Raw genomic sequence first — 15,744 nt, forward strand, 5'->3', positions numbered from 1 at the left:
TTCTCAAATCCTGGAGGATCAGGGAAGGAGCAGTTTGTGTTCTCAAAATCAGTCCACGGACGATCAGTCCAAGAGAAGCTGGAAGACTCAGCTGGATTTTGGGAGCTGGGCACTCAGGAGTATCAAAAGCTCAAGTCACATTCAGCACTAAAGATCAAATAGCTCCTTAACAGGCTGAGATTTTACTTTTTTAAAGGAAATCAGTATCAGAGTCAAAAATCAAAATTCCCATCTGGCTCTGGCCATTGGTTTTACCTTAAGTTGGGATATGCAGGTCCCTCCTCCCTCCAGAACATGCCAACACCAAAAATGAGCTGTGCAACTGCACAAACATCTGTCCTCAAACCACGTGCTGGTGGTCCTGGTGAAATAATCTTTATTTGAACTTGCCCAGAGCCCTGTCTTTTCTTGAGAGAAAAATATGGAAGTCATATTTAAATTATTTTTAATCACCAAGTGGAAACAGTTTTATTTAGCAACGAACCTTTGGCACAAACAGTTCATGCTACAAATGCTTTGCAGAGATGAAGAGGGTGATCCTTGTTCTGTGCAATTCTTAAGAAGGAAGTGTTCTGCAACGTTGAGAGGCTGGGAAGATCTTCAGCACGTTATCCTTCCCCACCCTAACGAATCTGAGGCACATCCAAAGCCATTCCCAAGGTTTACAGTTCTCACTCAGCTGCTGGAAAGAGCTGAATGGCTTAAGTTGCACAGATCACCATAAACAAGGTGATGTGTGCCACGAAAAGGAATTGAATTACAGCAACACACCCAGCAGAGAAAACCCATTAAGATGCAGCACTTTACTGAACAAAAGGTAATAAAAGCATCAGTACAAACCTGCTGGTTTCTACCTTTATTAATTATATAAGTATAATATTTTGTTATATTGATAAGGATATACTCCTTATCCTTGGGATTTTTTTTTGAATAACCAATAGAGAGTATTTTAGGTATCAAGAACTTCACAGAAACTTCAAAGGAAAACAATGAAAAGCTGAGCTGTCAAACCCATTGTATTACAGCCCTTGCTGTAACATCTGACAGCTTTTGCACGGCTTCACTGTCATCTGGCATGGCAGGAGAGTAAAAACAGCAGAAATGAGTAATTTACTTCACCATTCAGTTTGTAAATGGCAAGGAAGGACAAGCAGTGAGTGAATCAAGTGGTGAGCAACCCCCCCCCTTCCTAAACCACAGCATAACCACCACGACTGAAATAAAACTCCAAACAACTACTTTTTAAGGTGACAACACTCCTTTAAGTCCACAAAAACATTGCCATGTACAATTATTGTCAGAAATATGAGCCAGCAGGAAACACGAGTACGCAGGGTGTGCCTGACCTAATTCTACAGTCAACTCCTTCAGAACAAGATGGATTTCTAATAGAACTGCATGTTTTTCCACAATGGTTAAAGCCTGGCTTTAATGTCTGTCCTGGTTTAACCCCAGATGGCAGCTAAGCCTCACACGTGCTCATGTTCCCTGGTGGGATGGGGAGAGAACTGGAACAGAAGCTCGTGAGTTGAAATAAAGACATTTTAATAGGTAAAGAGAAGGTTGTGTGGAGACCTCACAGCCCCTTCCAGGATCTGAAGGGGCTACAAGGAAGGTGGAGAGGGACTCTTTAGTCAGGAAATGGGCTGATAGGACAAGGGGGAACAGCTTCCCACTGCCAGAGGGCAGATAGATATTTGGGAGAAATTCTTCCCTGTGAGGGGAATTCTTCCCTGAGGCAAAGGTTGCCCAGAGAAGCTGTGGCTGCCCCATCCCTGGAAGTGTCCCAGGGCAGGTTGGACGGGGCTTGGAGCAACCTGGGCCAGTGGAAGATGTCCCTGCCCATGGCAGGGGGGTGGAATGAGATGATTTCTGGGATTCTATGACTCTATAAAAACTGTGCATGCAAGTAAAGCAAACCAAGGAATTCATTCCCCATTTCCCATGGGCAGGCAGGTGTTCAGCCATCCCAAGGAAAGCTCCATTACACCTAACGGGGACTCAGGAAGACAAACACCATCACTCCAGCATCCCCCCTTCCTTCTCCTTCCCCCACCTCTATACTCTGAGCAGGATTCCATAGGGTGTGGAATATCCATCCCTTGGCTCAGCTGTCCTGGCTGTGTCCCCCCAGCTCCTCACTGGTGGGGGGGAGCAGAGCAGACCTTGGCCCTGTGTGATTCCTGCTCAGCAATAACTAAAACACCCCCGTGTTATCAGCCCCTTTTTCCAGCACAGATCCCAACCACAGTCACCTACTAGTTACCAGGAAGAAAATTAACTCTGTATCAGCCAAAACCAGCATAAATTTCTTAAAAGACATCCTTGGAACATGCCAAAAGTTTCTCTGAACATAAAAGCAGAGAAAGAAACTCCTAATGCTTGATTTCCTACTCTGTAAAGGGAAAGCCCCTTCAGGCACTGCAAGGGGCTCTGAGGTCTCCCTGGAGCCTTCTCTGCTCCAGGCTGAACATTCCCAGCTCTCCCAGCCTGGCTCCACAGGTGTCCCACAAGGAGGGAAGTTGGAGTCTCCAGGTGGAGCCCCAGGCACTGCCCTGTGCACCTGAACCAAAGGAGATGCCCAGGGCAAGGTGAGACTTGGCAGGTGTGAGGCTGCCACTCCCTGGTACCTGTGGATACACCTGGACCACTGGAGAAAAAACATGGAAGTGCATTCACATGGATTGCACAGAGAGAAAAACATCTACCTGGAGCCTCATCACGCTCTTCACGTACCTGTTAATGATCCTCATTTCATTTCCCAAACACGAACACAACCAGACAATAAAAGCTGATTTAAAGGTTGAACCAGCACAGGCACAGGCCAAAAAGCTTTTCCTTGCTATGAAATAACTCTATCAATATACAGAGGATTCATTTTCCATCTGGCTCCAAATGATAGATGGAAAATAATGTCCAGCAGGACTGATGCAATGCAGGGCAGCCCAAAAACTTTGGCAAGAGACAGCAAGGAAGCTGATGAAATGCTGGATTGTTCCTCCCATTCTGTGCATAGAGCTGCACTGTTAGCAAAGTTTACTGACTTACTCCTTTACTTGAGGCTTAACAAAAATCCACTGTTTCAACCCATGCAATTCAAAACTACAGCTGGCAGTCTGCTTTTAATGGTTTAACACTTCACTTGCACACCTTGGGTTAAGACCCAAAGCTCACCAGGTCCTTCTGGCACCACCAGTGCCCCACACTCAGAGCATCACTTCTTTTTAATCACTAAAATTAACACAAGCAGAAAAATCATTGAGATTTATGAACTTGATGTAACCTATTACAGACTTGTCCAAAATAGGAGAGTCCTCATGGCAGCCTTGTCAAAGGGATGGATGAAGTGCATCCAGCAATGTCCCACCACCAGGAGGGTCAGAAGGGAACAAAATTCCTCACCAAGGCAACAGGTGAATGCTTTTCTATTTCCCTCCCTGTGAGGCTCAAGGTATTTGTGTTAAAGAGCCACAACCAAGCAAATTATAAAGGCTATTTTCACTCTTCACACTACTGGAATAAAGGCAAAAAAATTATATATTTGATCCTCATAAAGAGTTTTTTACCACTATGGCAGTGGCAGCTTTGCTTAGTGCTGTCTGATTGAATTCAGCAATTTAAACAAAGCTGGCTTCCTTGGCAAAAGGATGGAATGTGCAGATCTGATGAGGGTAAAAGGGAAAAACTCTGGCTAAAGATGAGCTGTTGCAAGTATAAGCAGGTTATTTTTATCTAGAGACAAGAAAAACAAATGTTCCTCTGCTAAAATAGAGAATACTGTGCTAAATAAAGTTTTAAGGCAGGTGACACCTATGAGTTACACTTTCCCTTCATCTGTGTTCGATTAAGCTCCAAATACTTATGTAAAAACCTGCAACAAGAGAAAGAGCAGCCGAAAACAGAGTTTTGCTGTGTTCTCTGTTCTACCACTTTCTGCAAAAGTACTTATAATGCTTTCAGAAAAACCCACGTGTTCCAACAGAGCATAAAAGCAAGAGCTGCCTTATCCCTTTGGATTTTAAAATGCTGGTTTCTTTCTCGAGTTTTGCTCTTGGGCAGCTAAATTGAACTCGGTTTCAAATTCACACATTCTCAATTGTAAGCTGTAGACAAAAAAAAAAAGCATAAGGAGAATTTCTGAGGGAATTCTAAAGGGAATCTGATCCACCTGCAGCCATCAGAACTTCGGAGAGAGCTAATTCCCCCCTTTTTCCTGGAGTAGCTCTGGAGCAAACCCTGTGCCCAGCACCCCCTCCCAGCTCCTCACTTACTGCCGGCTCATCCGTCCTCAGTGCCGCCAGCACCCGGATCCCAAAATCCTTCTGGATCCCAGGGAAGCACCGCGGCACAGCCAGGCTCAGTTTAACCTCCGGGAGCAGCGCTGGTCACTCCCCCAAAGCCCAGCGCCTGAGCCACGGAAATATTTCACTTTAAAAGTCCTCACCCGCAGCTGATTCATGGAATGTTTGAACACCACGAGCTGTGCCCGAACAAACAGTTTGATTCTAAGTCTTCTCTTTCGAGCAAAAGCCCCCCCCCAAATTCTTTCTCTCTCCCAGATTCCTGGTTCAGCCTGTTTTTGCAGGAATTGTGTCCAGTTTTCTTAAACACCCTCCTGCCACATGTCCCTTGTGCAGGTAGAGAGGAATTAACCACCAGATTTTTTGGATATGTACATAACCATGGGCATGTGGATTCCCAAATCGATTTCCAGTAAATGAGGATAAAATGAGCTATTTTGATCCCTCAGTGCATTGGTAATGAGCCCTTCCCTCAGTGCTCAGGTGCCCTCACACAGCAGGGCACAGCTGTCACACTTTTATGCCACCTGGAAATGTTCCCCCCTCTCAGCTCAAATATGAAATCAGTCTCTTCTGTTTTTCTCACTGCCTCCCCCTAAGACAGAGTTGGATTTCCCAGAGACTGCTCCAAACACAGTTTCACAGAACAACAGAATTAAACACATCACACACCGCCAATAATAGAGAATTTTTAATGTAAATAGAGCCCGAAGAAGCAGGAAACTCTTCTTATCCTGACCAATGCCAGTGACAAAACATGTCCTGACAAGTCTTAAAGTGTGAATGAAAGATGCCTTAAGAGGGAACTTACTTAAAAACAAACCAACCAATCCAACATAAAAAAATCCAAGTTGTCCCTAATTTACTGACTTTTGCATTTCAAGCACTTTTAATACCTTTGGTTTGGGGGCAAGATTTTATTCCTTTAATGCCCAATTATCTTGACTGTTTAGATTCAGGTGCAACAAAGCACCTGTGGCCTGGTAAAGAAGTTGGGGAAATGTAAAGAGCAACAGCCTCTAATCAAGGTGTGCTGTCCCACAGCAGGTGAGGCAGGTGGCCATCAACAGGACTACAAAAAAAAGCTTTTATATTAATATACATTTATATGTTATATAAAATATATTTATATAATTTAAATCATTTTTACACCTATAATTTATAGATCAGCTTTTATAATTACCCTCTTTGCTTTTAGGATGGGAACTGTCCAACGTGGGTCCCTTGAGATGAGCACTGGGGTATTTTGAACTGCACAAGTTTTAATGTGAGTGGATTATCTCAGAGCAGAATAGCAGCAGAGAGGACAATCAGCCTAAAACAAAACTCCTTCCTCATTTAGGGAGCTTTTAGTTTCCTACAAAAAGTTATGTGGTGTGTCACCCATAACAAAAGGCACCTACTTGCTTTGACTCTTATTTTTGAAGGGCTGAGAGCAGCTCAAAACTCCACCTTCCCCCTCTGGAAGGGATCCCAAGGAGTAACTGCTCCCTCATTCCCAGCCCCTGCCCTACAACTCCAACTGCCATTGATTTTTAACCAATGACACAGCAGCAGTTTGGAAAACTAACAAGAGATGGCACAGTTTTGAAAGTCTGAATGCAGTTACAGGAGCTGTTGACCAAAGGGATTTCAAAATAATAATAAAAACCGAAACAAAACGGGATGCAATTTAATTTGATTTGGAATTTAATTTGCAATGGAATGCAATTTAATTTGAAATATTGCAGTGCTGAGGAAGAGATTCACGACTCAAGGCCCGGTGTGGGAGGGCAGAACCAGGCTTGGCAAAACTCAGGTGTTGTCACCCAGCACAGGAGACCTTTCCCAAAGTTTGGGCTGAGACAGGACCCCTGGCAGGGGGATTATGTGGCATCTCCAGATCTCACCACAACAGTCACTGGAAGGCAGCTCAGATAAAGCCACAGCTGAATTTTCCTGCTGAAGGGCCGAGATGCTCCTTGGGAGCAGAGGCACAAAGGGAAGATCATCAGTGTCCTCCTTAAAAACAACAGAGCTCCCTGAATCAACCACACCGTTTAACTCTCACTAAGATACTGATAATACCAAAAAGCAAAACAAACATAAGGCTACTCACAGAGCGGAGCCACATTAGTAACTACAAGCAATACAGAGCAATCCAAACCCAAAATAAACACAGGATATTTTTTTTTTAGCACAGTTACAGCTCTTTGGAAAACACATCTTGATTTATTTTTAGGGAGGCAAAAGCAGGGGCTAAAATTTCAGCCAGGTGAGGTGAGACCAACCACCAGCACTCCCAGTTTATGTCAGCAGAGAACCTGATACCTTATTTTCAAGAACTGAAATGCAGCTCGTGACTTCAGACCAACAAAAGTTCACGGTGGGACATTGGCAAAACACCCCTTGATTTGTTTACACGTCTGGATAAATATTTTACATGTCAAGCATAGTTCTAACACTTTCTAAGAATATTCCCTTACATTCTTTCTCCTGTGACTAATAATTCTTACACAAAAATATTTGGCTAGTGCAGTGGTACAGCAAAATTAGCCAGGAACTGGAGCCATATTTTGTGGGAGTTTAAAAAAAAGGGAAAATACCACTAAAAAAAAAAAAAATACACAAAATTGAAAAAAGCAGAGAGGATGCCTGTTTCAACACACATAATGAGGTGGTGGTGCAGGGGAAAGGTGCTCATTTGGGCATTGAATAAGGTCACTCTTGAAAAAGGAAAGTCCTAAAATTGAAGAGTATTCCAGAACAGTCCACTCCATTTTGTTTTTAATCTGACAAGCAAGAATCCATCAATATTCTTGCCAAAACTACAGCTGGTTTCATGTTTATATCCAAGCCAACATGGGAAAGAAAGGCCAGGATTTAAAAAAAATTAATTTATTTCAAAGAAATGGTCTTCAAAGGCTGTCCTTGGGAGGAATATTCAACTCTGCTAAATAATCTCAGATATTCACAAATAAATAAGCATATTCCAGTTTATGCATGATTTTAATAATCTTTAACAAGATAGATTTTAGTGCAGAGCCTGCTAATTAAAGGGACTGTTCATGTCCAAAGCAGCTCTCTAACCCAAGAATTTCAACTCAGTCCTGATCAGACATGACCAAAACAGTGACATTTTAGAACTTTGAAAAGAGAGAACGTGAAATGAGTTGGCTTTTGTCAATCTGACTGAGGACACAAGAAATCAGCTCTTGGTGGTAAAGCTGGACTGCCCCTCACATGAACAGAAATCCCAACAGGCTCAACAGCAGCAGGTGAATGTTTCCTCCAGCCCTGTGGTAGGATGAGGGGCTGGAATGTTCCCTCTCAGGGCTCCCTGCTCTGGGGAGGAGTAAAAGCCTTTAAATCTCACAGCTGGTTCATAGGAGGTTTGGTTTTGTTATTTTTGCTTCAGCTGGGACAGCCTAATTAAAGACACTGCTGAGTGTCTGCAGCACTCGGGGAGAGGCTGGAGAACACTCTATTTTCTGCTTTAATAATAGTTTCATCTTTCAGAAATGCAATAATTCCACTCTACAAGTGGTGAAGTGGCATTTCCTGTAGCTGCTCCCACCACCTTTCAAATGCTCTTGGAATGACTTAACAGCACAAAGTGAAGACAGAGAGATGCCCCAGCTATGGACATGAACCAATTTTCTGAAAACAACTGAGAGTTTCAAAACCAGCTTTTAAAAGGAGAGGCCCATGATCTTGGCAAAGAACATTTTGTAATAGGGACATTTGGCAGACAAAACACCATTTAAATATAGCACAGCCCTAATGCACTAAGCTCTCCACAGGTTTATAATTATCAATAAACAGAAGCCCAGTTTCCCCCTTGCTCAGGCAACACAAGGTAACAGAAATCATGAGACTGGTTTCACTTCAGTGTTTCGTGCAGCACATTCCCAAAGGACCATCTCTAACCCAGCTGTTCATCACCCCTCAGCACAGCCCCACGGGAAAGCAGCTCCTCAGGTCAAATACATTCATTTGGGTCTTCCTGAGATCCACATCATTCCCCCTGTGAGGGGACTCCCCAGGGTGGGAGCAGTGACAGAGCTGGCACAGCCACCCTCACACACCACTCACCAGCACCCCAAACCCCCTGCAATGGGGCAGGGACAGACACATTCCAGCCCCGTTACAGGATGTGAAACGGGGGGGAGAAAGCTGGGAATGGGAAAGCTGCCCTCCCACATGCCCAAGAAATGGGAGTGATCAATATTTCTCCCCATTAGTGCAGCACCCAGATCGATGGTTTCCATCCCACTCAGCAGGGAGGTTTGAAATGGCTCTGTGGCACAGCTGAACCCACAGAGCAGCAGCATTTGGGGTAAAAGCTAAAACCTGCCCAGTCCCAAATGACTCAAACATTACCTAATTTACACACCATTAGATGGGAACTCGTAGAAACTGGATATGAGCAAAGCCTTGTGGGTTTGAGGTGCTTTATATTAAACTGAACCATTTCTCAAACACACCTGAACCATCTGATTGGACCATCACCGGATAATCTTATTTTTTTATACTTGCAACTTGGCCTCTCTGAATGGAAAAGAATGAAACAGATTCTATAGAAAAGAGCCAGATTGGGCTTATATGTATTAGAGAAACTCCATGGATTTCAGAAATCAAAATGTAACAGCAAATTAGAAACTGAAGTTCTAATAATCTGTATTTCTTTTCTATTCCTTAGTTGGTCTCCTGATTAAAGTTACCAGAAACAAAGCAAACTTTAAAAAAATTTCCAAAGACTCCTTTCCCAGTATAGGCAGTAAGGTCTTTTTTCCAAAAATCCTATCAGTATAAAGGTCTTTGCTACATAAATGTCCATCTCCTGAGCCTGTATCAGTCCCCAACACCCGACCAAGGGCTTCTCATAAACCATTAGAGTACAGGGAAGTCTGCAAGTGCCTGCTGAACATTTCTGTCAGTGGATTAGGGAACTCAGTCATAACTCCCAACTGCCCCAGCAGATAACATTCCAGGCAGACTGGAAGCTTTTCTGGGGGTAGAGATGATGTAACACCACAGTTTTTAATCCACCTGCCCAGAGGAAGAAGAAATGAGTTCACTTTCGTGGAGGTCAAAGCTCCATTATTCTGTTTTTCTCCACTGCTTGTCCCAGTTATGTTGAACCAGCAGATGCTATGGGAGCACATGAACTGAGGGACTTGGAAAATCCACCCAGCTCATCTCCAGCCCGAGCAGGAACTCTGCTGCTGCTGTGAAGTTTCTCCCTTCCTGCTTTTTCCCTACTCACCTCCTTTGTGGACCTCTCACTCCAGTTGCTCCAAGTTACCAGCACAACCTGAGTGAGAACTGCAGTCATTCAGTTATAAAACAGAGACACTTGGAGAAAAATAGCATCACTGATTATTAAATTGAGGAAAATCACTCACATTGGGGCAGGTGCTTAATCCAGGCAGTTTACAGGATATGCAGTGGGATAATGTGGACTCAGAGATTCACTCCAGCAAACAGGACTGGCTGCTGCCCCAGCCCAGGGAGCCACAGCACTGGGCTCCAAGAGACTCAGCCGTGCTTTCCAGACCAGGAATTACATTTATTAAAAAAAACATTTTTATGAAACGTGGCCTTGCTATTTACACCTGTTTTTCAAAGCTACGTAGCCACAACTTTGCCTGGCAGCAGCAATCAATAACTGCCACACACCATCTCACTGCTGTCACAAGGGTCAGCTCTGCTGGTTTTATGGCTTCCTTCTGAAAATTCCCTGATTGCACGGACTGAACTACAACACCCCATCCCAAGTGAGGGACGTAGCACTGTTTTATGAGGCCAGTTGGTGACTGATTTCATTTCCCAGTTCCTGTAATACTCACTGTTGCTACTGAAAGCATGACTAATAAAGGCTAATCTATATTATTTGTCCACAAATTGCAGAGATAAACCTGACATGCAGAGCTGCACTCTCATTTCTCTATATTCATTCCACTTCCATCACCCCTTTTTTTATTGCTTCTTTTGGCTATTTCAGTATTGAATCTCAGGCAGATTTTTATTCTCACAGTCAATAGCTGAGTAATTCTCCAGCCACTCTGACTGGGATAAATACAATCCATTCCAATTTATAGTTCACAAGGGTATTACTATATTTGTGTGTTCAGGAGCAAAACCAATGACTGAACATTCCTGCTCCCAGGAGCAATCCATGGATTAGCACCATTTTTAATAGCTGCACATAACACATTGGAGGTTGTTCTGAGGGCAAGAGGGAAAAAACAATCCCAAATTGCAGATGAAATTACTGAATGTTGAGCTTCAGTGCCTACAGCCCACTTCAGTGCTGCTCCCAAGACTAACAGCCATTGATTTTCCTTCTCAATTTCAGGCCTGTGTTGCCCTTCAAAAGTCCTCAGTCCTCTTTTGTGTGGAGCCAAACCCCACCCAGGCCAGCCTAAAGTCTCTGCCAGGCCAGAGGACACACTGTGACTGCAAATTAGAACAAGGCACGGGAGGGGAAAGGTCCATGAAAGCTGATGGAGTGAGACACAGGGAAGGCAGCTCCCAGGACCTCATTTTCTTACAGCAACTGTCATTATTTCCCTCTAACAGACTCCCAAAACACATTCCCCTCCAGCTGCCTGGCTTACAAGTCCCAGGTTCTCTCTCCTGTCAAGGCTCAGAACAGGGAGGTTGTTCAGTAAAGAATTCCCATGGCAAAGCCAGCCAAAAGCCAGGGACCCAAAATTGTACTAACCTTGGCAGAAGAAGGTCCAAAAGCTTTAGCTGATTGTCATGCTGGGACTGGAGATCCAATCCAGGGACCAAAAACCTGAAATCAGAGGGGTTTTCATCAACAGTCTGGCCAGGTCTCCCCAAAAAACAGATATGGCAATTACACTGCTTGTACAGAAAAGGTTAATTTTAGCAAATTGGTAATTTCTGAACTCAGCATTAGCTCTGGTTATGCTGCTTATGACTAAAGTATGGAAAAAAAATGCTGGTGGCTCCTCATCCTTTCACATTCCCTCACAGAAAGGTGTTTATTGTGCTGCTTGTCTGGATGTGGGTTAAATTAGCCAGTAATGAACTGATCCTCTACATAAATTCACTTCTTATTAAGCAATTCATTTAAAAATCAGGAGATCCTTTAGACAGCTCAAGTGACCTTTATCAGCAGGCACCAACTCAGCATTTTTCTTGCAAAGAAAGAGCTCATTATCCACACACTCCCCTGGATCCCAAAGCAGAATGCAGCAGTTCCAGAGTCTGTCCCGAGCTGAAGCTTTAGGGAGACTCACTTTGTATTTATTAAACTTTCTAGAAGGAGGAAGAGCCTCTGACAGTGGCTTTGGCAAGAAGAGGCACCGAAGTGAGAGTGCCCAGGGAGTGCCCAGCTCCAGGGAGCCCTGCAAGGCTCCTTTCACAAGTTATTTGGCTGCTGGGTTGGCCTCTTCTGCAGTGACTTTCCTAAGGACTCTGCAACTCTGATGCAATTACTAATCCAGTCCCATGGCCAACGGCCCTTTATGATCCCAGCTTTTGGCAAAAGGGGACAAAGGTGGTGTCAGCTGGAGCCTTAGAGCAAATTCATTACAAAGGGTGAAGTGTTATTTACCTTTCTCTACACCCAAAATTTTCTGCTTGTGGGTTTTCAGGTGTTTAAAGCAGAGTTAATAGCAACATTTTTAAATAATATTACACTCTGCTTCCTTTGACTGTGCTGCTACACTGTGAACCAAACACTTGGCTGCCCCTCACTGGCACAGGGAATGAGTTCAGGATGAGGGTGAGTGACAGACACATCCTGGCATGGCCCAAACTTGGTGCTGAAAGCAGCAACTAATAAAACAAGATGATGATTCTTACTTCTCATGAGCTATAGAGGCAGACTGAGTCACCACACAAAGAAATGGTACAATATCCTGAACAGAAAACTCCAAGGCAGTGCTTATGAAACCTGCTGGATTCTGAGAAGGAAAGACTGAACGTGCCAAGACATGAAGGTACCTCAAAGACACTGAGGTAAGATCAGATTTATGACTAAATCAGCTCAGGGAAGAGGGTTTCTCAGTTCTGATGGTTATAAAATACTTTGGGGAAGGAAAGACAGATGATTGCTGTGCATAGCTCAGGTAAGGCTTCCTCTGGAGCACAGGAAAATAAAGTGTAACTCTGAGTGATTTTGAACACATCCAACAAACTGAGACTGATCTCAGATGATACATTTCTGTTTGCACAAAGAGGCTTCTGGAATGACTGTCTTATCTTCCACTCAATGAACTGTCTCAGAACCTGTCCAGAAAAAAAGCAAGCCCAAGAAACCCCACCAAAAAATAAAATAAACCCCCCAACCACTTTCTCTGCCTGTAGGTCCATGCAATCCACATCAAAGCCCAAATGGCTTTGCTATAACTTGGTTCTCACCACTGTTGTGAAGAGTAGAAATAACCAGTTTTGGTCCTTCCAACTACAACTTCTTCCAGGTCAGCACCTGCAGCTCGACTGGGCTCACTGAACTCCACTCATTTATACAGTTTAATACAAAAATAAAATGATCTGATGAACTCCTACAACAAAGATCACTCCTTTCAAACAGAAAACTCACCCCCTTCAACTCTACCAGCAAAAGGTAGCACTGAACGAGATCAAAAAGCTTTTTGTGTGCTGCAAATAGGTCTGTCTTGAAACAATATCAATAACTCAGCACATGCCTATTTCCATGACAGCAGAACTTACTTTAACCTCTTCCCAATTGCTTTAAGATAAGCTGAAATAAGTCTAGACACAATCATCTGCACAGGTTTCACTTATTTACATCAATATTTGATCTTACAGCATTTGAGCTGTAAGATCAGAGCACAGAAGACCCTTTTAGGTGGGTGTTATTATAGGAAATAAAGACAATTGTGCCAGGATAAACAATTACTGTACAGGCTGCTTTGCAAAAGGGCATCTTTTTTTAGTGATGTAAGTACTCAGAGGTTATAAACAGCATCAGTCTATTTTGGTAAAAGGTGACTGTCCCTAAATAGAATAGTAATATGGCACGTGGCAATCCAGCCTGAAGAATAATAACAACTCTCACAAGCAGCTTTGTCTACAAACTAAGCCACAATTTCTGACCCCAGTAATTCACTTGTTTTGATGTTTACATCACAAGAAACGCTCCTCTGAACTGAGGTATTTATAGCCCTCAAATCCAGGTGACTGTGAGTAGTGCAGCCTCACAGCCCCAGCACAGGGTAAACAAGGACACACCTCACCAGGGAAAGCTGAGCCTTCCCATTGATTCCCAGACACAACCTCCTCCCAGAGAACTGCTGGGGATTGTGCAGGAGGGACTGGGACTGAGGTGAGGATAAGGCACATTCAGGGAGAACTTTCTGCCTTAAAACCATAACCTACTGCTACAACAGGATTTGGGTTTGCAGCAACCCTGGCAAAGTCATTCAAAACACTCTCCCTGCAGAGCTTCTCAACCTCCCAGGTTTATAGAACCAGAGAATGGCCTGGGTTGGAAGAGACATTAAAGCTCAGCTTGTTCTACCCCTGCCATGGGCAGGGACACCTTCCACTAGCCCAGGTTGCTCCAAGCCCTGTCCCACCTGGCCTGGGACACTTCCAGGGATGGGGCAGCCACAGCTTCTCTGGGCAACCTGTGCCAGGGCCTCCCCACCCTCACAGGGAAGGATTTCTCCCTGATATCCCATCTAACCCTGCCCTCTGGCAGTGGGAAGCCATTCCCCTTGTCCTGTCACTCCATGCCCTTTTAAACAGTCTCTCTCCATCTTCCTGTTGGCTCCTTCAGGCTGCAGTCAGTCACCCCAAAGACTTCTCCTCTCCAGGCTGAGCAATCCCAACTCTCTCAGCCTTTCCTCCCAGCAGAGCTGCTCCATCCCTCTGATCATCTTGGTGCCTCCTCTGGACCTGCTCCAGCAGCTCCACGTCCTTCCTGTGCTGGGGACCCTGGAGCTGGAAGCAGCTCTGCAGGTGGGGCCTCACCTGAGGGGGCAGAGGGGCAGAATCCCCCCCTCACCTGCTGCCCACACTGTGGGATCAGCCCAGCACATGGGGGGTCTCTGGGTGCCAGTGCTCATGGAGAGGGCACATCCAACATCTCATTCCCAAGTCCTTCCCCCCATCTGCAATCAATCCCTTCATTCCTCAGCCTGGACTGATCCCAGGGGTTGCCACAACCAAGGTGCAGCACCTTGAGCTTGTTCTTATTAAACCTCATTAAACCCAAGACTGTTTGCATTATTATCACCCCTTCCCTGAAAAGCCTCAGGTCACTGGGAAGGCAGCAGAGAGAGAGGCAGGATCAGGGATGACACGAGAAAGTGTCTACAAGCAGAAGTGGGCTGAGGTCTCACCTACTCACTCATTTAGGGGAAAACCCCTTAAAACATCTGCTCCTTTCAAAGACCAGTGGGGACAGAAAGGAGGGAGGACAAGGAAGGTAAACTCAAGCCTAAAAATACGGTAAGAATAACACTGCACCAGCCTAGAGCCCCAGAGCAGGCATCAAAGGGCAGTGTGTGACCAAGCAACACCCCAAGGGGAGGCTGGTTCCATTCTGGGGGTGGTGGGCACAGCAGCAGCCTCGGCACAGGGCACTGGGCACAGTCCTGGCCTCCCACACAGCCCAGGAAACAGGGTGACATGTCAGGGACACAGGGATGCAGCACTAACCCATGGATAACAGCCCCAGCCCCCTGCAAACACAGAGTGTAGGAAACGCCCTAAAGACCCCCCTTTCCAAGTAAACACAAAAAAGAAAGAGGCACCCCCAGCCCCACAGACGCTCCCACTCAGTGCACACAAGGTGCTGCCCCCAAACACACACAGAGTAGCCCCCAAAGCCTGCCAGGCCCCTCCAAAGCCCACTGACAACAATTAAGTCCCCTGTAAACCCCCCAGACCCCTCCTTCATGTCCCCTGTGCCCCCCAGACCCCCCCTCAGCCCCGCAGCCCCCTCCATGTCCCCTGTGACCCCCAGACCCCCCGACTGTCCCCTGTGATCCCCAGATTCCCCCTCAGCCCCGCACCTTCCTCGCTGCCCGCGGGGCAAGGAAGGCCCCCCCTCCCCAACCCCACAGCACACCACAGACGCCCCCGGGCCCATAACCGCCCGCAAAGCACAGAGAGGGCCGTGAAGACCCCTAAAGGCTCAGAACGAGCCGGGAAGAAGCCCCCTCAAAGCCCCAGAGAGTCCCGACCCCTCGCCCCCATTCGAGGCCTCACTCACCGCGTCCCCGCCGCGGCCGCTCCCTCAGGCGGGCGGTGGGCGGGGGCCCGCCACTGAGCCACGCCCACCACCCACACCGACAGGCGATTGGCCCCGCTACGTGATTGACTTCTCAGATTGGCCAATGGGAAGCGAAGGAGTGGGAAGGGGCGGGGCGTGAGGGGGCCGGGGAGCGGAGCCCTCCCAGTGTATCCCAGTGTCCTTCAGGACATCCCAGTGCCCTCCCGGTCTATCCCAGTG

The 15,744-nt window shown here is 45.8% G+C and overlaps 1 protein-coding gene across 3 annotated transcripts in view; it reads right to left on the reverse strand.

Annotated features, from left to right (window-relative positions):
• The window catches only part of KCTD20 (potassium channel tetramerization domain containing 20), a 27,712-nt gene extending 12,191 nt beyond the window's left edge, over nucleotides 1–15,521 (reverse strand). Inside the window, exon 1 of one of the 3 annotated variants that reach the window (XM_027665673.1) lies at nucleotides 15,505–15,521. Coding sequence is in view for 1 of the 3 variants with exons in the window: in XM_027665671.1 (XP_027521472.1) it covers nucleotides 4,272–4,282 (11 nt within the window). In the remaining 2 variants the exon portion in view is untranslated. Of the gene's footprint in view, nucleotides 1–4,271; nucleotides 4,375–9,549; nucleotides 9,585–15,504 lie in introns of those variants that run through there. The other 2 variants (XM_027665672.1, XM_027665671.1) reach the window with 2 other exon arrangements.
• Between the last annotated feature and the right edge of the window lie 223 nt (nucleotides 15,522–15,744).

Source organism: Corapipo altera, unplaced genomic scaffold (genome assembly GCF_003945725.1).
Source record: "Corapipo altera isolate COAL_440 unplaced genomic scaffold, ASM394572v1 202, whole genome shotgun sequence".
NCBI classification, from domain to species: domain Eukaryota; kingdom Metazoa; phylum Chordata; class Aves; order Passeriformes; family Pipridae; genus Corapipo; species Corapipo altera.